At 41.4% G+C, this 25,335-nt stretch overlaps 1 protein-coding gene across 6 annotated transcripts in view; it reads left to right on the forward strand.

The window, feature by feature from the left end:
- The window catches only part of smap1 (small ArfGAP 1), a 252,271-nt gene that overhangs the window by 88,156 nt on the left and 138,780 nt on the right, over nt 1–25,335 (forward strand). For 3 of the 6 annotated variants that reach the window (XR_013497794.1, XM_078213304.1, XM_078213305.1), the window contains one exon: nt 20,776–20,871. The exons of the other annotated variants lie outside the window; for them this stretch is intronic. Coding sequence is in view for 2 of the 3 variants with exons in the window: in XM_078213304.1 (XP_078069430.1) it covers nt 20,776–20,871 (96 nt within the window). In the remaining variant the exon portion in view is untranslated. The remainder of the gene's footprint in view (nt 1–20,775; nt 20,872–25,335) is intronic. 6 annotated transcript variants of the gene reach the window in all.

The following is a 25,335-nucleotide window of genomic DNA, read 5'->3' on the forward strand; positions in this document are numbered from 1 at the left end:
TTTTAGAGCCATGAGGGAGGCAGCATTGGAATTTCATCTAAGTAATTAACAGCACCTAGTAGGATAGTCTGTACTGAATGAGTTGATCTCTGCTGGGGCAATGGTAGGCCACTACAAAGAGCTTGGCTCTCTCAGAGAGAGCACATTGACTCGGGTTCCTGCCCCTGATGGCTGTCAAGTTATTCCCCACTAGAAGTATGGCTGGATAGATTTGACTTTGTGGAAAGTAGTTGCCACTGTTTATTGAAGACCATCACAAAGGAAACTACAAAGGTATGAGGGGCATACATTGAAAGGTGTAACAGTCGGCAGGCAATGCCATTTAAAGAATTAATACATGGTTTACAACAAAAATACTTTCCTTTGTGGTGCAATATGTGATCCAGCTGTGGCTAAGAGAAGTCAACATGTATTAGATCGAAGGATGAGAGTTAGAAAGTAGTGTGTCTGAAGATTGGGAATCTTTTAGAATTCGGCAAAACAGGACCACCAACCTGTCCTGGTTCCTCCACGCTGATATAGTTAAGAAAGACTACTAATGCCTCTACTTTCTCTGGAGGCTAAGGCAATTCGGCATGTTAGCTACGACTCTCATCAATTTTTACAGATGCATCATAGAAAGCGTCCTTTCCAGATTTATCACTCCTTGGTATGGCCAACGCTCTGACCAAGATCTCAAGTGAATGTAGCCTGGTCCATTATGCAAACCAGCCTCCCATCAATTGACTCTGCTTACACTTCCTGCTGCCTCAGAAAAGCAGCCAGCATAATCAAGGACCCCATGCACCCCAAACATACATTCTTCCACCTTCTTCCATTGAGAAAGACACAGAAAAGTCTGAGAATATGTACCAACTCACTCAAGAACAGCTTCTTCCCTGCTGCCATCAGACTTTTGAATGGACCTACCATATATTAAGCTGATCTTTCTCTACACCCTAATGCTATATTCTGCACCCTCTCCTTTCCTTCTCCCCTGTATACTCTATGAATGCTATGTTTTGTCTGTATAGCACGCAAGAAACAATACTTTTCACTGTATCCCAATACATGTGACAAATAAATCAACAACTTGATAAAGAAAAGGAAAACAGTATATGAGAGTAAACTAGCAAGAAACATAAAAAATAGACTGCAAAAGCTTCTATAAGTATACATGTCCTAGGGGGGGGGGGGTGTTATCATTGACCAGTCACTGAATTGGACCAGCCATTTAAGCACTCTAGCCACAAGAGTACGTCAAAGATTGGGAATTCTATGGAGGGTAACTCACCATCTGATTTCCAAAGCCTGTCCAACATCTACAAGGTACAAGTCAGGAGTGTAATGGAATACTCTCCACTTATCTGGATGAGTGCAGCCCCAACAACACTCGAAGCTCGACACCATCCAGGACAAAGCAATCAACTTGGTTGGCATCCTATCCACCGCCTTCAACATTCACCCCCACCACCACTGACACAGTAGTAGCAGTATGCATAATCTACAAAATCCACTGCAGCAACTCACCAAGACTCCTTTGCCAACACCTTCCAAACTTGCGACCTCGACAACCGAGAAGGATGAGGGCAGCAGACGCATAGGAACATCATCATCGAGTTTCCCTCCAAATCGCACACCATCTTATCTTGGAATTCTGTTGCCATTCCATCGATGTCACTGTGCCAAAAATCCTGGAACTCCCTCCCTAACAGCATTGCCTACACCACTTGGACTGCAGTGGTTCAAGAAAGTAACTCATCACTACCTTCTTGAAAGCAATCGCTTCATCTAACTTTAATGCAATCAATGCATTCCGGCAGATAAGAAATTGGAGCATGAGTAAGCCATTTGGCTCCTTGAAGTCATTTAGTAAAATCATAGCTGATCTGATTGCAGCCTTAACTGCACTCTCTTGTCTGCAGCCCCCACCCCCAAAAATAACCTTTGACTCATTTGCACATTAAAAATCTGTAACTCAGTCCCAGACCTTTTGGGGAAAAAGGTTCTTTTGAGTTTGATTTATCTCCCAATTTCCCCAGAATTTTCCATGACTCCGGCTTATTTTGTATGTGCTCTCCCACTTGTGATTGTACAATCAGCCAAGAAGGTCAAACTCTGGTGTTAGCAGTGGTCCAAGGCATAACTCATGCTTAGAAATCGGAAGATCAATTGTGTTCAAGTCCTATCTGTCCCCTGTAGTACTTGTTTTAAAAAATGTACAAAATACCACAGCACTGTTAAGCTGGTTCAAGAAAGCACCTTGGTTATTAGCCCCCTAAGGAATTCCTTCTGCAAAGTTGGACATAGTTCATCACTGCTCCATGTTGACTCTATGCTAACATTAACTGTATCCCACCACAGGACCTCTGGCTTCACCCTGTTGGTGTCTCTTCAAAATTTAATACCAGGTTTCTTGTATCTGAGCAATTGCTACGTAACTAAGGCTATGACACTCACGTTTTCCCTGTCCATTCATGTGTATGTTTTTGACTGCTGTTGCTCTGAACCTCAACTCATCACTTCCAGGTCCACATTTTGTCTATCCCTTTCTACTTTTCTATCTCTTCTTCTAGATCCTGATTTTTGGTGATTGTGCCTCCTTTCATTTCATACTTCCTAGTAATGGTTAAACATAAATGTTCTCCTAATTAAATATTGGGAACACAGAAGTCAGTGACTTTGGTCCCTGCCACTCAACTCTGTTCCTAAGTCATTGGTTTAATCTCTTTCCCTGACAGCTCTCTGAGAATGTCCTTGTAATCTTGGTGATATATTTGAGATGAGCTTCTGACCCTATACTCATACCATCACTAAGACAGCCTATTTCCATCTCTGTATAATTGCTTGAATCCCCTCACCCCACCTTGGCCCTTCTGTCACTGAAACCTTCCTAGATGCCATTGTTACCTGCAAGCTTGATTATTTTGATGTACTCCTGGCAAGTCACCTATCCTCTGTAAATATGAGGACACAGTATGAGGACCAAATGTGGTAGCATTTGCTACGAAATAAACCTGTTGGACTTTAACCTGGTGTTGTTAAAACTCTTACTGTGTTTACCCCAGTCCAACGCCGGCATCTCCACAATATGAGGACATCCAGACCTCTCAAACCTGTGTCTTAAATCAGACCAAATTCAGTTCACCCACATCCATGTGCCCTTTGTCCTACGCTGCCTCTGAATTCAGCAACACATCTCAAAATTCTCATCCTTGCTTTCAAATCCTTCTATGGCCTGCCACCTTCACCCACCCACTATCATCTCTGTAATATACTTCAGCCCCACAACTCTGAGACATCTGTGCTCCTCCAATTCTGGCCTCTTGAGCATCCCTGGTTTTAATTGTTTTACCATTGGTAGCTGCCAAAGCCCTCCATAAACACCTCCACCTCTCTCTGCTCCTTTTAGGATGCTCCTGAAAGCCTTACCCTCTTTGCCCAAGCATTTGGCCATCTGTCCTAATATTTCCTATGTGATTTGGTGTCACATGTTGTTTAGTAAAGTTCCTGTGTCGCGCCTTTGGGCTTTTTGCTATGTTAAAGGAACTGTATAGATTTTATTGATTGTGATTTGCATGCCCTCTTCTGCATTTTTGATCCTTTACTCCTTTGGCATGCTGTGTGCACATTTCATTTTTACATTTTTTAGTTTTTTACATTCCGTTTGTTGTTGGTCTCCCATGCAAGCATAGATTTACTGTCAGACATTGCAAGTTTTCCTCTCCTTTCAAAATTAATTGCAGTGATTTGTTTGGAGATTTTGTTTGGGTTTCTATTGTGTCTTAAAACGTTATTTTCCCCTTCGACATGTTAGATATTCAGTCATTAAACTTTACTTGATGGTAAACCGACAGTAAATGGATAACTTGAATTGTGCTTTTGCATGACCATGTTAAAATAAAATAAAAGCCCTGTCCAAACCCATTTTTGACATTAGGACCCCACCAGCCAGACCACTTGTTACTACCGCCACTCCAGAATAATATGCCTTGTAGATCTGTCACCATCTAGTTTTAAAAGTTTATTTATTATTGTCACAAGTAGGCTTGCATTAACACTTCAATGAAGTTACTGTGGCAATCACCTAGTTGCCACACTATGGTGTCTGCTTGGGTACACTGAGGGAGAATTTAGTATGGCCAATGCGCCGAACCAGCATGTCTTTCGGACTGAGAGGGGAAACCGGAGCACTCAGAGGAAACACAAGCAGACACGGGGAGAATGTGCAAACTCCACACACAGTGACCCAAGCTGGGAATCGAACCCGGGTCCCTAGTTTTGTGAGGCAGCGGTGCTAACCAACTGTTGAAGAATTAAATCGGTGAACCCCTTCAAATGCTACTGCAAGTGTCAGGAGTCTGGATTGTGGATTGGACATACACCCCATATTCAGAAGGTGAACTTGTAGCTTGGCACAACATGTCAGGAATGGAATCTGCCTCAAGTTGCCACAAAGAGAGGGTTGTGCAGTATCTGCCAGCCGCATTTTAGTTAGTGCTGAAATTTATTGTATTATTTTGCAACTGTTTTTGAGAGTTTTATTTAAATGCAGGGGAGACGAGACAGAATTGTGTTTATTAGAGATCTCATCAGGGAGGAGGGGAAGAAACGGAATCACAAAAGGTTGATATTCAAAAGTGAGATCTTGTCATTTCAAACCTTTAATTTTTTTTTATTTTTAAACTAACTGCGTAATGCATCAACATTACATTCCAAGACTTTTTAAATTGACTATTCATGCGTAGTTTAACCTGACCTCCCATATGTTTAACACCTCTGAATTGGCAGCTCAGAGCTATATAAATTAGTTCTGGCCTTCTGTTTGACGGGAGCTATTATTACAATGAACCATGTTTTTCTTTTAATTACAAAGTTAGATCACAAATTACAGCAGTGAAAGTGATTTTAAATGAAATTGCTATAGGCAATCACATTCTTCAAAGGGGTGGAAGTATTCAAATGCAGGGTGTATTCAAGTAAATAGATTTTTTTCTAGCATTTTGTCTTGATATTAATTCTTTGCCTCATTCGATTTATTATTTGGAAGCAGAGTACTGTTGATTTATATTTAGCAACTAGTATAAAATATACAATAGCGAATAAGATTTTGCAGCTAGAGCTCAGACAATGAGCTTATTTGTTCAGGTCTGAATTTTTAATGCTGTGAGGCTCACTTGCACACTGTACAATCAATGGTAATTCTCATTGGCTGAATGTTCATTCAAGGAGAAAAAGAATATTTTTGATGCAGTTAAATAAGTCAACAGTGGATGTAATGTTTTTTTTGATCATGGGGGAAACCTATTGAATGTAATGTTTTACAAAATTCTTGTTCCAAGCTGTTTAGTTAATGGATGGCCCTTTGATATAGCATGAGGTTATACACTTTTGGCTCTACCTTGTCACTTCTATTGTGTTACATTTGTTAGATTCCTCGGTTGTTTTCCAAGGGTTGTTTACATTTTTCCCCTTAACAACTACAACTTGCATTTATATAGTGTCTTTAATGTAGGAAAATGTCTCGGGAGTTTTATCAAACAAAATTTGACCCCAAGCCACTTAAGGAGATATTAGGGTAGATGACCAAAAGCTTGGTGTAAAAGGTAGGTTTCAAGGGGCAACTGTAACTTGCTACTCATTGTGAAGATTGCTTATTTTGGAAACCAATTAAACTAGATATATCAGGTCCTTTTAAGATGGGGGAAAGAGGAGGTGAATAAAGATCACATCACTGAAGCACTTCAATACTCTTGAAATTAGGCTTTGAAATTCTATTGTATTTTGCATTTATTTGAAATTCCTATCTGCTATCATGCTTGAACTGTTAACCTGATTTGTTTTTAAAAGGGTGAACACTAAAATAGCAAGAGGGGACTGTCAGATTAATGAATTAAGTATTTTATGTCAGTAATCCTGAATGTAGTTTTATTCTTTGTTAATTCCTGTTATCACAATCCTGTGGTAATATTTTTATGTTGCCAATTATAAAGCACAATGCCAACTCTTCCTATTCAGTCCTATGTCACGTGACTGTTGCAAACACTAGCCACTAGGTAAAGATTGTGGGGAGAATTTTCTGAAGCTTTTCCAAACACACTAATTCCCAATGCCCTATTAGAAGTCTCATCTACATATGTGCAGATGTCTCCCATTGCGCCTGCGTGGGGTTTTTCCGATCAATTACATCATCACATGACGTCAACCAATGTTAGTAATTGTGTGCATATTTGCTGCTCAACTTGCCGCCGTCTAACATTGTTGACACAATTCTGTACGTATTGATATCAAAGTTAAACTGCTATGAAATGAATGACCATGAAATTAGAAATTATTGAATGAGTTGCACAATATTGTGCAATGTGGACAGAACAATGAAAAATATCTTTTAACGAATGTAAGTGTTCAGTATTGCGCATAGGAAAGAAAAATAGCTTGGGAACAAACCACGGGTGTAGAAATGGTGTAGAAATAGCTGCAGATGAAGTTCGAATCATAGAATCCCTACATTGCAGAAGGAGGCCATTCAGCCTATTGAGTCTGCACCGACCACAGTCCCACCCAGGTCCTATTCCCGTAATCCCACATACTTACCCTGCTAATCCCCCTGACACTAGGGTCAATTTATCATGGCCAATCAACCTAATCCGCACATCTTTGGACTGTTGGGAGGAAACTGGAGCACCCGAAGGAAACCCACGCAAACACAGGGAGAATGTGCAAACCACACAAACAGTGACCCAAGGCCGGAATTGAACCCGGGTCCCTGGTGTTGTGAGGCAGCAGGGCTAGCCACCATGCTGCCCGTTGAGAGGGACCTGAGAGTTGTATGTGCTCTGTTCAACTCATGCAGAGTAACAAGCAGTAAAGCTAATAGAATGTTAATTCACATGTCCAAAATAATTAAAGGAAATTGTGATTAAAGCAGTAAAGTCTGGTCAAACTTCACAATGCAGACAACAACCACAAGTTTTGAGAGGCAAAGATGAGTAACATGAATGATTCCAAGTTCAAGGGATTTACTAGGAAGCAGAAGCTTAAGCTTTATAGAGAGATACATAAAGCTAGATTTCACTGAACTTTACAAAAAGTATTGAAGGATAAGGTAGCAGGATATTACTGCAAGGCAAATTAGGCCAGTTGGACTAGAGGCCATGTCTTTAAATTAGTGAAAAAATAAACTGTGATCTTGCTGGTCTAACCTGAAATCTAAAATGGAGCTATTGATAACATTTCTAAACAAGCGAAGAAACAAAGTCTGCCAAGATAAAGGACTGTGAATATGGATTAATAGGTATTTCCAAAAACAAATTGATGACATACCACAGAAAAATTTAATAGCAAAGATAATGTATGGCACATGAAGAGAAGATGAACGTGGTCACATAGAGGGGTGGTTGAATGGTAGAAAGCAGTAAAATAAGAATTTCTTAGACTGCAAAGGAGTCACTTTTGTATGATGCACATAAATGGTTTGAGAACTGAGGAAGCAATATTGAAATTTGCTGATAACACCAAAACGACAGATACGGCACTTCATAATGAGGCATATGAAAGACTACAAGAGGACATAGGTTATAAAAATGCAAAAGTAGGTGGCAGATGCAGTTCAATGTAGGAAAATACAAAATAATTCATTTTTGAAGTAAGTCAGAAAAAACAAATGTACCACAAGTCATTAAAAATTGACAGCACGTAGATTAGGCTGCTTTTTTTTAAAGGCAGCTGGATTTTTCTCTTCTAGGTGTAGGATAAAGCAAAGCAAAGCAGTACAAGATCTTCCAAGATTGTGGGCTGAAGCTCGAGTATTATGTGCATCTTTGCTTACTCCATGATAGAAGGATATTGTCACGACAGTGCAGGCATATGATTTTATTACAATTTAACAGAAAACTGTAAAGTGGACGCTGATGAACTGTAAGATGACTGCTGAGGAGTCACCTGACATTTGCAACTTCAATAGCTTTCAGGTAAGTACAGAATTGGGTTATGATGGCAGGGGTCTCGCTTGAATGGGACATGCTTAAACAGCACACTCTGGAATTTCACATCCATGCTGTGGAGATGCCGGCGTTGGACTGGGGTAAACACAGTAAGAAGTCTCTCAACACCAGGTTAAAGTCCAACAGGTTTATTTGGTAGCACAAGCCACTAGCTTTCGGAGCGCTGTCCCTTCATCAGGTGAGTGGGAGTTCTGTTCACAAACAGGGCATATAAAGACACACACTCAATTTACAAAATTGGATTTCAAATCCAGCCATGTCAGGGCTTGCTGCAAGACACAGACAATGAACTCCCAGACTCTTGGTCTGCCATGCAACAAAGAAGGGCTATTGAGACTGAATATCCACAATAAAGTTCTAAAGAACACCATCTATTGTATATCAATGGCTTTTCACCATTTGACTGAAACTCCTTCACCATGAAGGGTCACTTTTAACATTTAAGAAAAACTTGGGCGGGTTCATGGATGAGAGGGGTGTGGAGGGATATGGTCCAAGTGCAGGTCAGTGGGACTTGGCAAAAAATGGTTCGGCACAGACAAGAAGGGCCAAAAGGCCTGTTTCTGAGCTGTAATTTTCTATTCTATGGTTCTATGAAATACCATCATTTATCTTCCATTGTGTATCAATGGCTGTACATCATGTGATCAAAACTGCCTTCTGCTTTTGAAATCCTTTTATCAAAATACTGACCAGGCAGACTGCAGAGCACTAGCAATATCAGTACAGCTGCAGAGAGAGGCTGTTGTCATCTTGCCTTATCAAGATCTGGAAAGCATAAATTCTCCAACCTGTCTCAAACAATTTTAGTTTTTCTGTAAGAAATTGGACCTCCAATTAAAACAGCCATTGTCAGCACCTGCTTTTACTTCGAAGAAACCCTACAATTAATCCAGGTTTGACCCCAGTCATCTTTCCAGAGTCAAAGCTTCCTCCTCCACTAAATTAAACTCTCAAGGACATGTTAACTGCTAACTGTTTGGTATTTGTAGGAATGCTCCACTGTCTTTAATTGCATCTTTCTTGGGTGTGTGTGTTGTGATTGATGTAGGGATAGAGCTTTCTGGGGTGAGTGTATGAATCAGTAATAATTCTTGTTTAAATCCAAGAAAATCTGCTGCTGGTGACTTTTAAACTGACCACATACAAACATGGGTTTGGGAATGCACATCAGCTGTAGCAAAATTAAACTACGCTGATTACAGGGGTGAGGGAAAATGAATTGGGGGTTTCAGTCTATGTCTCTCCTCTGGCTATAACAATATAAGACAATGAACAAGAGACAACATCAATTTGCAAGAATATTACAGGGAAGGAGTTACAGTCATTGGGTGAGATGAGAAGTCAAGACTACACTGGAACCAAGAAGGTTAAGGTGACTTCATAGAACACTTATGATGAGCTGTTACGTTATTATTGTTTTCTGGTTAGCAAGGTGGTGGGACAATTAATTTAAAATAGTTAAATGAGAAGACAAAGGGTGGAATTCTCCCATTTTGAGACCAAGTCCTATGGCAGGTGCAGGAATGTCGAGTGTTACATGCTGCTGCAGTGGCATAAAATCAGGCAAAATCTTCTAGCCCTGACCTCTAGTCATGCACCTGGGTGTTTCTCGCTGTATCCAGTGGTGGGGTGGGCCTGGGTGGCATGTCATTTGCCATTGTTTCCAGGCGCCACAGTGAAAAGGCATCCAAATCACTAATCCACAATTGAATAAAGGTGAACCACCTGAAAATGCAGATAGATCTTGGGGAGCATCCTGAGACCAGAAAATGGATCTCCAGGAGCATTCTGAGGCTGGAAGATAGACCATCCATGACACCCGATCTGGAAGCTCCACCTGCAGATGCTGCCCAACGCACTGCTGTGGTGTTCCAGGGTTGCAGGCGGTCTCCTACGTGAACTCTGGAGGCATTCCCAGGCACTGCTCAAATGATTTCCAACATCTGAATGCCATGTTGCACAAATGTGTTTCACGCTGGTTTCTTCTTCCACCAGCATCGCAGTCCTGTGGCAGGATTTCCAACCCACAACAGCAGGCACCAAGGAATGATCTTGTGTAAATTCATGCCAGTATGAAACTGGCATGATTTCTGGCCCTCCCGTCATATTCTCCCATCATGCCTACCGTCAAACACACCGGAAGGGGCTTGGAAGAAGTCCGCCCAAAGTCTTTACGCACAAAATAATCCTAGAATTCTGTGCCACAAACCATTACCAAGTCCGAATCCTCCTCATAACTGGAAGATTGAATAGCTTAAAGATTATTTAAGCTGATGAAGAGTAACTTGGAGAATAGTTTAATCTAAGTAGTATATTGAGGAAAAACTATGGTGAAAATTATGCATTTCTTTATTAAATTAAAGGTGATGAGTAAAAGGATCAGAAGCATCATGAGGGAATATTGTTTTTCCATTGAATCATAATCTGCCTGGAAGGGTTGTGGAAGCAGATTCAATAGCACATTGGTGAAGAAAATTGGTTAAATGTTTGAAGGTAAATAAATTGCAGGACAGTGGGTCTAATTGGATGGCATTATCAAAGAATGTTACAGGCGTGATTGCCTGAATGGCTTTCTTTTAGGATATATGATCCCGTGAAGTTATAATGCTAGGTGGTCATTCTTTTGTGACTAAATGTCTAGGCCTTAACACAGCTGTGGTATTCAGGGTGAGCATCAAAGTATTTTATGACCCCTGATGCCAGCATAAGCCCCCTCAGCAAAAAAAACACTTGATGCGAATCATCATTAAGCATAAACAGCATATTTTCTGGCTGTGTTCCAGTGTCTGGCCTCGAACTGCACTTCCCACATATACCTTTCACACACTTTTTTAACAGAAGCTCTTGGCTTTTTCTGTCTGGCTGTCCTACTGTAATACCCAAGTGAATTCTCTTCACAAAAGCAGTCAAATAATTCATCTTGCCTCACTTAATTTGTCAACTTGATGGCAATCCAAGTGCCAGTCCAGATAAATTTTCCAATTTGAACCCCAGGCTTCGGACAGGAGAGGAGACCAATGCAGTTCTTTTTTTTCCCCCCCTAGAAATGTAATTTATATGCACATTTCTGACAAAATGAAGAAAGTGGATAAAAATGAAGAAATTGTGCAGTTTGGTTTTATTGTGCCGTGGCTTTGGAATAACAATGAGGTTTTTCAATCTTAATTTTCTGTTGGCTGCTCAATCCTTTTTTTTTTTAAGAGCTTTGATTTATTTAGATTTTCAATGCTTAGTAAATTAAGAACAGTTTTACCTTACTGAAATATGTTTTAGAAATGGAATACCTTGAGGTGTAAGATTTTTAGTGAGAAATCCCTCTGAAGGTGTCAGTCTGTCATTATAATTTGGGTCTGTGATACATGAAAATGAGCTAGATGCTGACATTTGATTATATAGGTATTGGAAAACTTCATCCGCGAAGTGATTAGCCAGTGAATAATCCTGAAGCTAAAACAGTCAAATATGATTTGAATGTTATTTGAGGTTAAAATGTAGATAGATGCGTGAACTGATTAAATTGATGTCCAAGGTTTATAAACCAAATTGCCACTTCCAATCTTTGATGATTTGAGAATTTGTTTTGTGGAGGAAGAAAGGTTTGAGTGTAACAATATATAGATGCACGCAAATACAGAGAATTATTGTCTGTTTTGGATGGACCTCATACTACCTGAGGGTGGATAGTTGATTAGCTATCACCCTGTTGATGGTGCTATGCATTTTGCATTGCTTATCGCTGTTTCCTCTCTCGACTGCTCATCTTACAAGAAAAGCGAAGAAAATGGCTCCAGCTCTTAGCTCACATTCCCTTAAATTAAGACTATGTTTTCAGCTTCCCAGTTAAAAATAAAATGATACTTAGCACCTGATGAGGAAACATGTTTCAAGTCAAACAATGAATTGCATTTGGAGTGCAGTGACTGTTACCTAAGCAGCAGTAGCCACCTGGAAGTATGCCCGCGTACTATGGCAGCCCTGCTGTACTTCACTTTGAAAATTACAGATGCTGTCATGTTTCCAGTTATCAGTCCAAACCAGTGGTTTTTATAAATCTAAGGCTCTAAACACCTCATCAGCTCATTTTATGCTCCAGAGACTTGACTGTATTTTATCATATAGTAAATAGATTAAGCTAAGTAGTGCATGAGAGTGTGTGCATCATATTTTGACGCCACATGCAACACTTAACCGATGTCAATTTAACTGGTGATTCTCCCAAATATAGACCGATAGGAAAAACTGAGTGGTGAGCCACAAACCAATCAAATTGCTGTTTTTCTAATCAACCAATAAGGTTGATTAGAAAAATGGAGGAAACCAATGAAATTGCTTTAACAATTTTTCTGATAACTTTATCCAATAAAGTTTACATTGTTGAGTTCTAGCATTTTTGAGGATCTGAAATTTGGTTGTTTTGTCACTCCTAGGCGTTGACCTGCACACCTTGGACTTTTTTGGTATTTTTGGAAATTACCTGCATGCACTAACTGTCCCCTTTTGTGACCACCTCCAGTTTAATTCATCCATTTCTCACCTTTCCAAATGCCAGCTCCTGTTATCTCTCTCCGCACGCTGGTATTGCATCTGCAGATCTTTTTGTACCTTGGGTTTGGGCTCTTTTTTCCCCTGTCTTCTGTTCTCTTTATCGCACCCAAACTCCTCAGTTTGTATTTTTCCCTCGGGCTTCACAAACCCCATCCCAATCATCTGCTTCATTTCCTTTCACTTGCTGCTTAAGCCTTTGCAGATGTTATTGCTCTCCTAAATTTTTATCTTTTCCACGTTTCCCTTCCCTCCATTTGCTGACTATATCCGAAGAGGGTAGATATTCAATACGTCGGACAAAGCAGCATGCAAGAGTCATGTAAAGGTGTTAGAGGCTTAGATACTGAAGCAGTATCTGTCCAAATGCAGCAAGACCTGTACAAGTAGAAAGTAACATTCATGCTCCACAAATGCAAGGCAATGACTATCTCCAGAAAGAGGGAATCTAACCATGGCCCCATGACATTCAGTGCCATTACTATCACTGAGTCCCAGTGGGGGTTCCATTGACCAGAAACTGAACTACACCAACCATATAAATACTGTGGCTACAAGAGCAGGTCAGAGGCGAGGAAACCTGCTGTGAGTAACTCACCTCCTGACTCCATAAAGACGATACTCAAGAAGCTCGACAGCACCCACGACAAAGCTTGATTCGCACCCATTCCATAAACATTCACTCCCTCCACCACTGACACACAGTAGCAGCAGTGTGTACCATCTTCAAGATGCACTGCAGGGACTCTCCAAGGCTGCTTGGACAGCACCTTCCAAACCCATGACCTCTACCATTTAGAAGGGTATGTTAGTAACACATGGGAGCACCGCCTGAACGTTCTCTCCAAGCCACACACCATCCTGACTTGGAAATATATCACCATTCCTTCACTGTCACTGGGTTAAAATCCTGCAACTCCATTCCTAATAGCTTTGTGGATGTGCTTACATCATGAACTGCAGCAGTTAAAGGCAGCAGCTCACCATCACTTTGGCAATTAGGGTTGGGCAATAAATACTGGTCTCGCCAGCGATGTCCACATCCCATGAATGAATTTAAAAAAGGGAGCAAGTACCCATTGAAAGAAGCAGAGGAAGGCCTAGTGGACACAACAGTGAAACGTTTTGAGTGCTATGTAGAGGGGTGGAAGAAGGACAGAGGTAGGGTATAACAAAATCAGTGGGAAAATGCGGTGAGGCTTGATTTTTTTTCACATGCCACAGGAGATCCACGATATCATGTCTGTTAAATGTGGCAATGCTGCTGTCATAAAATGTTGGTTGGATTTTTCTGAACAATGACAAAGAACAAAGAACAAAGACCAGTACAGCACAGGAAACAGGCCCTTCGGCCCTCCAAGCCTGTGCCGCTCCTTGGTCCAACTAGACCAATCGTTTGTATCCCTCCATTCCCAGGCTGCTCATGTGAGTATCCAGGTAAGTCTTAAATGATGTCAGCGTGCCTGCCTCCACCACCCTACTTGGCAGCGCATTCCAGGCCCCCACCACCCTCTGTGTAAAAAACATCCCTCTGATATCTGAGTTATACTTCGCCCCTCTCAGCTTGAGCCCGTGACCCCTCGTGATCGTCACCTTCGACCTGGGAAAAAGCTTCCCACTGTTCACCCTATCTATACCCTTCATAATCTTATACACCTCTATTAGATCTCCCCTCATTCTCCGTCTTTCCAAGGAGAACAACCCCAGTCTACCCAATCTCTCCTCATAGCTAAGACCCTCCATACCAGGCAACATCCTGGTAAACCTTCTCTGCACTCTCTCTAACGCCTCCACGTCTTTCTGGTAGTGCGGCGACCAGAACTGGACGCAGTACTCCAAATGTGGCCTAACCAGCGTTCTATACAGCTGCATCATCAGACTCCAGCTTTTATACTCTATACCCCGTCCTATAAAGGCAAGCATACCATATGCCTTCTTCACCACCTTCTCCACCTGTGTTGCCACCTTCAAGGATTTGTGGACTTGCACACCTAGGTCCCTCTGTGTTTCTATACTCCTGATGACTCTGCCATTTATTGTTTAACTCCTCCCTACATTATTTCTTCCAAAATGCATCACTTCGCATTTATCCGGATTAAACTCCATCTGCCACCTCTCCGCCCAATTTTCCAGCCTATCTATATCCTGCTGTATTGCCCGACAATGCTCTTTGCTATCCGCAATTCCAGCCATCTTCGTGTCATCCGCAAACTTGCTGATTACACCAGTTACACCTTCTTCCAAATCATTTATATATATCACAAATAGCAGAGGTCCCAGTACAGAGCCCTGCGGAACACCACTGGTCACAGACCTCCAGCCGGAAAAAGACCCTTCGACCACTACCCTCTGTCTCCTATGGCCAAGCCAGTTCTCCACCCATTTAGCCACTTCTCCTTGTATCCCATGAGCCTTAACCTTCTTAACCAACCTGCCATGTGGGACTTTGTCAAATGCCTTACTGAAATCCATATAGACGACATCCACGGCCCTTCCTTCGTCAACCGTTTTTGTCACTTCCTCAAAAAACTCCACCAAATTTGTAAGGCACGACCTCCCTCTTACAAAACCATGCTGTCTGTCACTAATGAGATTGTTCCGTTCTAAATGCACATACTTCCTGTCTCTAAGAATCCTCTCCAACAACTTCCCTACCACGGACGTCAAGCTCACCGGCCTATAATTTCCTGGGTTATCCCTGCTACCCTTCTTAAACAACGGGACCACATTCGCTATCCTCCAATCCTCAGGGACCTCACCCGTGTCCAAAGAAGCGACAAAGATTTCCGTCAGAGGCCCAGCAATTTCATCTCTCGTCTCCCTGAGCAGTCGAGGATAGATGCCATCAGGCCCTGGGGCTTTGTCAGTTTTAATGTTCCCTAAAAAACCTAACACTTCCTCTCTTGTAATGGAGATTTTCTCTAACGGGTCAACACCTCCCTCCGAGACACTCCCGGTTAACACGTCCCTCTCCTTCGTGAATACCGATGCAAAGTATTCATTTAGGATCTCCCCTATTCCCTTGGGTTCTAAGCATAATTCCCCTCCTTTGTCCCTGAGAGGTCCGATTTTCTCCCTGGCAACTCTTTTGTTCCTAACGTATGAATAGAATGCCTTAGGATTCTCCTTAATCCTGCCTGCCAAGAACATCTCGTGACCTCTTTTTGCCCTTCTAACTCCCCGTTTGAGTTCTTTCCTACTCTCTCTATTCCTCCAGAGCTCCATCTGTTTTCAGTTGCCTGGACTTAACGTACGCCTCCCTTTTCATTTTAATCAGATCCTCAATTTCCCTGGTTATCCACGGCTCTCGAATCCTACCTTTCCTATCTTTCCTTTTTACAGGCACATGCCTATCCTGCAGCCTTATCAGTAGTTCCTTAAAAGACTCCCACATGCCAGACGCGGACTTGCCCTCGAACATCCTCTCCCAATCAACATCCACCAATTCCTGCCTAATCCGGCTATAGTCAGCCTTCCCCCAATTTAGCACCCTGCCCGTAGGACAGCACTCATCCTTGTCCATTACTATCCTAAAGTTAACAGAGTTGTGGTCACTATTTGCCACATGTTCCCCTACCGAAACTTTGACGACCTGACCGGGCTCATTTCCCAGAACTAGGTCCAGTATAGCCCCCTCTCTAGTCGGGATATCTACATACTGTTCCAAAGAACCTTCCAGTACGCATTTTACAAATTCCTCCCCGTCCGGACCCCCAGCTCTCAGCACTTTCCAGTCTGTGCCAGGGAAATTAAAGTCCCCCACTACAACAACCCTATTTTTTCTGCACCTATCCAGAATCTCCTGACATATCCTTTCCTCCACTTCCCGTGGGCTGTTGGGTGGTCTGTAGTACACCCCCAGCATAGTGACTGCACCCTTCCTGTTTCTGAGTTCCACCCACAGCGACTCAGTACATGACCCCTCTAAGTTGTCTACCCTCTGCACCGCGGTAATATGCTCCTTAACTAATATCGCTCCCCCCCCCACCTTTTTTAGCCCCTCCTCTGTCTCGCCTAAAACGCTTATACTTATGACATTGGAGATGCTGACATTTTTCAGACAATACCAAAAGCTGTCCAATCCACATTGAACATGCTGAGATTATTAGGAATGCTGTAACTGAGCTACATTATAATCTCAGTATATTCACTTGGAGAATTGTTACAGATGGATAAATTGTTTATGTCAGCTCATATCAGACAGACATGGTGCAATAAAATTGCTCATCTTAACTGCCTGAAAACTGAAGACAGTTCAAGGATCCAAATACTTGAAAGATGGTTTATTAGGATTTTGGTGAATTTTCCACTGAGATTGGAGGGACCCCAATTTGTTGTTTGGTGCTTTGCAGTTTGCTTTGTTCACTCTGCAAGAAATGTTACTTTTCTTTGCGTCATGGACACTTTAAAGGTGTTTCCCGAAAGTTACTAGTGAATAATGTATTTGTGTCTCTTACCCTTGGAATGAGTAATTCAATTTCAAATAACCTAACAGCAAAGCCTTTTTTACTTTAAAGGGAAAGGTTAGTTTAATTTACACTATTGCTCTGGAAGTTACTTAAAAAAAATTCTTGCTAACACATATATGCACACAAAGATTACTTACAAATGAAGATAAAACTATACTAAACTTGATTCATATTTGAGTCTATATTCGCTGCAGGCCTGATATGTTTTGAAGTTGAGATATTGCGTTGTCTGAAGTGAAGATGCTGTCGGGTCATCTCCGCAACTGCCATGGGTTCCACTATTAAATTGGCGGGTGTTGCTTTAACAGATGATCTTAGTAGATGGAATTGGGTTTACAGAGAGGAAAGAAGGTTCCTTCCTTCTGCAGGTGTGGCACTTTTAACCACTTGTGAGACAAGTGGTAATTCCATTGATTATCTGAAGTCTCCTTACCCCTTGTAATGATCAAAAGGGTCAAGGTTGTTCACATCTTATTGTGCCTTATCAGTTAGTGTCTTTGTGTTTGGAGGACAAGCCATTAAGTCGGTGAGTTTCTGTTTGCTCTTTTAGCACAATCGTTGAATTTTAAATGTACATGCCTGGGGATGTCTCCCTTTTTTCCGGCTGAATGGGTTCCAGCCTTAATCCACAAAAAAAAAGTAAGGTGATTCTCAGTCATTTTTGGGAACTGTCTTTAAACTCAGTCCAAGGTTACAAAATGTGACCTTCAAAACAGTTTTTCAAAAAAATTGTAATGTCATAAATGTAGTCTCTTGAACAACAGTTTCTTCTCACAGGTATGTAATCTTCCAATTGCTCTTTGATGTAAACATACAGATTAGTTGAACAGCTTTTCATTCCTGCAGGGATTCCTGATGCAGTTAAATATTAATGCGAAGCACATCATGTAATTTTTAACTGTGTGGTTTCTTCGCTAGGCTTTACACAGAGCTTCAATCAGTGTGCCGTAAATCTAAGTCGTAATTCAAATTTAAGACAGACTTTGTAAAGTCGGGAGCTCAATTGCCACCTCCTGTGATCCTTCAAAGGAGATTGTATAGCTCAGTTTGCTTGCAATAAATATTAATATTCATCTGTCAGTGGTCTTTCTCTCATGTATTGTTGTTGAGTTCTACTCATTGTGTTCCTTCTAACAGGAAGATTATTGCATGCACTTGGGCAGCACGGTGGCACCGCTGCCTCACAGCGCCAGGGATCCAGGTTCAATTCCTGGCGCTGTGTGGAGCTTGCACATTTTCCCTTTGTCTGTGTGGGTTCCTCCAGTTGCTCTTGTTTCCTCCCACAGTCTCAAAATGTGTGGGTTAGGTGGATTGGCCATGCTAAATTGCCTCTTGATGTCAGGGGGATTTGCGGGTAAATATGTAGGGACAAGGCCTGGGTGGGATGGTCGGTCCAGACTTGATGGGCCGAATGGCCTCCTTCTGCACTGTAGGGATTCTATTATTCCCATGGTTAATTTAAAATTATGAACCAAGCAATAAGATTTAATTCAAAACCCTTAATGCAGTCTTCAGGATCTTTTGTAATGTGGAAAAGGTAGAGCTGTGCCTGTGAATCCTGTCTCAATGCACACGTCGACATGAAAGAATAGTTTTCCCTCTCGGGCTAAGTTGGAACCCTCCGAATAGAACTTTCTTGATTGCTCAGTAGATACATGTATGCTGCTTGAAACATGTAGATTAGCAAATTTGTGGTTCAGTTCTACCTCTCGTGAATTAGCTGATCTTTGTCATAGATTGAGGGGATTTGAGGAAAAATATTTTCACCCAGAGGTTAGTTGGAATCTGGAACTCGCTGAAACATTTAACAAGTATTTAGATGAGCACTTGAAATGTCATAGCATACAAAGCTATGCATCAAATGCTGGAAAATAGGATTAGAATAGATAGGTGCTTGACAGCTGGCGCTGACACAATGGGCCAAAGGGCCTCTTTCTGTTCTGTTGAACTCTGATTCTATGACGGTGCCACTAAACGCTGGGGAGGGGGTCCAGAAAAATCTCTGTGCAATGGGTTGTGAAGAGTTTGTTATAATTTGCCACAGGAATTAGTTGAAAGTAAGAAGATGCAGGCCAGCATTAAATGATAACTCAAAAAAAAAATGTACGATAGATATTCTACCTGCACTAAATTCCCAAGTTATCACTCGTACTTTGCCATCTCCACTCTGTACTATTCTCTGTGCAGTTGCAAAACTTCTCTGCTCTGTGTTCCATCTGACACCTCAACTTTGTTCTCCATATTCTTGATGAAGTGTCTCGGTGTTTCAGTGCCTTCCCAAATGAACTTCCTTCATGTTGGTTGTTCACAAGTCAGGATATCTCATTGGTCTGCGAATATCTTTGACCTCTTTCAGGGATCCTTTTTTGCACAACCCTGAAGCATTTCCCCGTCTTGGAAAAAAGTAGCAGGGGTATGCCATTCTGCTCATTGAGCCTGCTCCATCATTCAATAGGGTCATGGCTGATCATTCAGTTCAGTGCCTTTTCTCCACACTATCTGCATATCCCTTGTATTTGGCATTTAGAAAACTGTTAATCTGCTTCAGTAAGAAGTCTCTCAACGCCAGATTAAAGTCCAACAGGTTTATTTGGTATCACAAGGTTTCGAAGTGCTGCTCCTTCATCAGGTGAATCTGCTTTAAACATACTTATTGAGAATCCTCCTGGAAGTCTCCTGCCATAACCAAGTATTAAGTGGAGCAGTTGCTTCAGGTATCTAGTGTCAGGCACGTGAACGACATGTCCCACCCAGCGGTGCTGTTTTTCAGGATTTTGGGCAAGGGTGTTGCTGTTCCACTGCACTTCTTGCCACCAGGTTTGAAGGATCCCATGAAGGCACTGCTGGTGCTACTTCCCCAGTACTTTGAGGAGCCTGCTGTAGATCATCCAAGTGTCTGACATTGGCATAGAGGTTTTTGTCAGTGAGCTGAAGGCTGTGCTGGAACATTGGAGGCGATGATGAATTTTGCTGTGTGTCTTTGTAGAGGGGATGCTCCCAAGACACTCATTAAAGAGAGCTGTTGACTCGAGGTTTATTTGTCAGAGTTCTCACAGAGTATACATTAAAGTGACCAAATCACTGTTAGTTTGTTTTCACTGGATTTCTTTGAGAAGCTGTTTGTGACTCATTTCTGCTATCTTGGTTTCCCATTCACCTTCATTCAACCATCTCCTTACCTCACCTTGCTCCGCCCCTCCTTTCATTCCCAAACGCTCCCTTCCCTACAAGTTATCAGTTGTTTAAATACATTTTTCATCAATTTCAGTTTATTTTTTCCAATATTGCTAACTAGCATTATCTAGAGCAGCTGCACGCATCTTTGAGGGGGTGCTTACCTGAGTATTATCCTCTGGCTGTGCTGAGATTACAGGATATTTGATGCATTGTGGGAATTATAACTTGTTAACAATGGGGCTTGGGTTGTAATGTAAAGTTAACCAATTCTCTTCGCTAACTTCAATTAAAAGAGTAAATCCTCAGCACATTTTCTGTGAAGTCTTGTTACTTTTCTCATATTAAAGTTTCATTACCAATCACTAACAGTATTTTTTTAAAAAACTACATGTCAAGTGGGTAATACAGATTCGGGAGGTTGTTTGGCACATCTAACTTCATTGCTTGGAGTATGCTGGAGAGGGAATTTGTTTGTGTTGAGTAACCCAACTTGTTCCTGAATAAAAGTTTATTACGTCCATTTTCCTACCTGAAGCAGTTGCAAATGCTGGTCACTCATTTTATTAAGTATTGTCTGACGTTAGGACCTCTCTTGCTTCCAGTCTCCTCCCCAAGCCATGGGTCTACCTCCAAGCATCATCAGCCTAACAGGTGAAGACCTTAGTACAGAGAAGGAATGCATTGTTTCTGCAGCTCTAGTGAGTATAACTTAATGTTTTTGAATGTGGGAACAATAGTAGTGATCCACGGGTATGCCATTTAAAGTGTATTTCTGTTAGAGTAGCAGGCAGGGACTACTAGTTTGTTGTGTTGTTTTGCCCTGTCCCAATACCTCACTGCAACTGCACATGTGCAGGAACTGCTCCCCCTAATGTTGCGGCACAAATATATACAAAGCATCTAGAAACCTGTGACCCCTGGATTTGCACACATTGAAACATTGTACTACCCTGAATTCATGTTTAATTTTAAAAAGTTACGGTTGCTATTTTATAACTGGTACATAGAACATAGAAAGCCACAGCACAAACAGGCCCTTCGGCCCACAAGTTGCGCTGATCATATCCCTACCTCTAGGCCTATCTATAGCCCTCAATCCCATTAAATCCCATGTACTCATCCAGAAGTCTCTTAAAAGACCCCAACGAGTTTGCCTCCACCACCACCGACGTCAGCCGCCACCCTCTGAGTGAAAAACTTTACATTACAACCCAAGCCCCATTGTTAACAAGTTATAATTCCCACAATGCATCAAATATCCTGTAATCTCAGTTTGCCTCCACTCACCCACCACCCTCTGAGTGAAAAACTTACCCCTGACATCTCCTCTGTACCTACCCCCCAGCACCTTAAACCTGTGTCCTCTCGTAGCAACCATTTCAGCCCTTGGAAATAGCCTCTGAGAGTCTACCCTATCCAGACCTCTCAACATCTTGTAAACCTCTATCAGGTCACCTCTCATCCTTCGTCTCTCCAGGGAAGACACAGTTTGTTTCTAATCTGACTAGAGTTCCAGCTGAATCATTTTTATCATTTATCATTTGTCATTTTATCACTAGTTGCAGGTGATGTTGAACCATTTGCTGAATATTTCCTGTTTATATTTTGAATCGTCCTCAATTTTTGCATGAGGATGATTTATACCGTTGCTGTTGTTCTGGCATGGGGGCCACCTTCAGCACATTGAAGCTTAACTGTTCCATGAGGGATTAATAAAATATGGGTAGAGAAGTAAAATACTGTAATAATGCTGCGATAAAAACCCAAAAAGGTTGAAAAAACTCAGGTCTGGCAGTATCTGTGATGAGAAACCGATTTAACGTTTCAGATCAATGACTTTCTATCTGAACTGGAAACTGTTAGATTCAACAATATTTAAGCAAGTACAGAGGCAGTGAAAGTGAGGAGGGGAAGAAAGAGCACAAAGTCTGATGGCAGGTGGATGGCAGGAGTGATTAAAAGACGAGGGATGATTGTTGTAAGGCAAAAAAGGGATGGTAATGGGACAAGTCAAGAAACAAAATTAACAGCAATAGCAGAGTAATCACCATTAGCTGTCTGGGGGGTGGGGGTTGGGGAGCAGTGGTTAAGATCTGAAATGCATCGACTCATTGAATCTGGAAAGCGGTACATTGCCTTTTTGATTGATGAGGTGCTGTTCTTTAAGTTTCCATTGAGCTTTATGGAGTAGACAAGGACAAAGAATCAGAGTGGGAGTGTGACAGACAACTAAAATGACATGACAGGAAACTTGGGGCCATGCTTGCAGACAGGTACTGCAGTGTTCAGGTGGGGGAAATGGCAGCGGATAATCTGAATGTGGCGTCTGGTAAGGTGGAAGGTGAGTCCTAGTTGTCCTGGGGGAGGGAAGGAAGGGATGAGAACAGAGGTGTGGGAAATGGGAAGGACGTGGTCGGTGAAAGGAATCTTCGGTTGACAAGAAAGACCTATTGAATGCACTGGTATGGCAGGTGACATTGTCAGAACGAGATGTGACTGAGAAAATGGAATGTTACAGGAACTGGGGTGGGAAAAGATATAATCATCAGAACTGTAAGAAAGTGTGCAAATTGAATGGATCCAGGAAAAAGGAAGTTCAATGTTCCTTTTCATTGTCAATGCAAAGGTATAAGCTGTAGGAGTCGGTGGGCTTCCAGTAAGTATTGTGGCCAGCATCTTATCCCCAAAAATGGAGATAGAGAAGTCGAGGTAGGGACGAGTCAGATGTGAAGGCGAAGGAAGGATGGAAATTGGAAGCAAAGCTGATGAAATTTGCTGAACAGATCACTGAAGCATGATTACTTTTCTCCTTGTGTTACATGTTCTATAAATAAAACTTTCTATTGTAATATAGTTTTGAACAACTTTGGATTCTAATACTTTGTTTCCACTTCATTTTCATCTTGTAGGTTTTGGTTTCTTGTTCTTGGCAATTCTATAATTGCACTTGTAATCCTACCAGATTGCCATGCTAATCCTAAAGAGAATGCCTAGGTTTTTAGTGAATCACCTGCTGTTTTGCATAATATTTTTCACTTTATAATGTTTTCATCTTCTATTTGTTGTTGCTGTACATCTCATTTGGTTCACCTTGCTTCCTTCCATACTGAGCTGTGGTCAGGGTCTTGAGTCTAATTACTAGTCACGTCCAATGATGGAGTTGAAGAGTTCACATCCAGCATGGTCTTGAGCTGAGTCTGGAATTGGCATTGAGGCAAGGTCGTTTCAAGGTTTGTAGTTGTTACTGGGAAGGTGAAGCTGATTTGTGGAGTATATGATAGTTTGGCTCAGGTCTGAGGTGGATTTGAGAATGCAGTGCATCTTGGAACAGGCACTGCAATGTTGAAGCTGGTTGAGTTGCTGTCAGGTGAGGTTGTTGCAATGCCCCTTCCCTGGGAAAATTGGCCATTAATTTCTGCTCCTGATCCTTGTTCTGCAATTCTGGCTGGGTACAGGTGAATACTAGATAAATACTTGTCAAAATTCTTTTTGAATAATGGCTACTTGTGCAAAGTGCCAGAGGATGATGGATGCTTTGGATTCTTTCCCCCTCGGATACAAAAGGAGAGAAAATTGACACCATCTTGTATTTAATTGGACTTTTTCTTCTAAATTCTAGCTAACTTGCAGATCCATCTCTTTTCTCATTATTGAGGAGAAAACAACTTCCCTTTGCAAAGATTTTTTCTCTTATCTGTGGGAAGATTCACGGTGAAAGTTATTAATCAAAATGCTTATTCACTTCATCTCCACAAATATGAAAGTAGGGCAAAATATTGTCATTTAATAATTTGTTTAATACCTTCCACATCACCTGGCCCCACAATTTAACTTTCTACTTCAATGTTAAGCAATTAGAGACGAGCAAATCATTAGAACTGTAAGAAAGGCAAGTGTCATTTGGAGGTGTGCAAAATGAATGGATCCAGGAAAAAGGAAGTTCAATGTTCCTTTTCACTGTCAATGAAAAATATCAATGAAACGGAGCCATGTAACTGAGGGTGGGTGAATATCTCATTCCTGGACAGTGCCAAATCAGCTAATGTCTTCTGGATGGTGGTAAAGGGACTACAATTGCATTTCATGCTCCTGAATTGAAGGAGTTGGGGGTGAAGAATTGGCTCTGATTCCCACTCTTACTGTGCAATGACCCCAGTTATGGTATTGTATCTTATGAATCCCAGGTTATGTCAAAGAAATTGTAAAATGGAAGTGTAGTGTCTGTGATTTTGATAATCTATCAATTTACAGTCACACCTATTTATCTAGATTCTGATTATGTGGAGTGCAAGTTTTAAGCTGTTGATGATTGCAGAGTATAGCTCTTGACTTTAAGTTTAAAGCTAAACTGTTGAGTATTTGCTTCCTAATTAACAGCCCAGATAGTCAAGGAGTAACTTTATATCTCATTTCCTCCAGATATCCTGAAGTGTTTTATAGTCAGTGGAGCTTTGAAGGCTAGTTATGGTTTCATAAGCAAATGGAGCAACCAATTTATGCAAAAAAGATCCCACATAGGTTGAAGAAATATTGACCAACTTTGTCTTTCTTTCAATCAAGTGATCCAATCTTTTGTGTTCAAATCAAGAAACTGATGTGATCTTGGCTAAAGTCTCATTTGAAACACAATGCAGTACCTCCTCTATGCCAGCAACCTAGACCCCAGATTTGAACTTGTATCACTCTGACTTAAGAGCATTTTGCCTAACAATTCCAAGAGATGTCAGTCAGTGTTTTCAGTTGCTGAATGTCGTCAGTCTTAGCCAAACTCCTAGATTTGCTTTACTGAAAAACAGACACGTTGTCTCGGAGAATTAGAAACAAATCTGGCCAGCTGGAGCAACATTGGCTGAAGGTTTTAGAAAATTAGTTCTATCTTTTTCAAGATGGCTATGTGACAGTGCTTTGGTAAGGGAGAGTACTTTGTGTAAAGTTGTACTGTAGAACACGTTATTTAATTTTGAATCTGGACTATTAGTCTTTTATAATTGTAACAAAAAAAATCATTTTGATTTTGAGATAACATATACCTATGCTGAAATCCCCAATATCCAGACTAAAAGTCAGGTCTTCTTGCTGCGTAGCATCTCTGATGTGTCACCACTGAGGTCCCTTTGTCCCTGTTAGAAACCATGCAGTACAATCATATAGCGCAGAAGGGT

Source organism: Mustelus asterias, chromosome 5 (assembly GCF_964213995.1).
Source record: "Mustelus asterias chromosome 5, sMusAst1.hap1.1, whole genome shotgun sequence".
Lineage (NCBI taxonomy): Eukaryota > Metazoa > Chordata > Chondrichthyes > Carcharhiniformes > Triakidae > Mustelus > Mustelus asterias.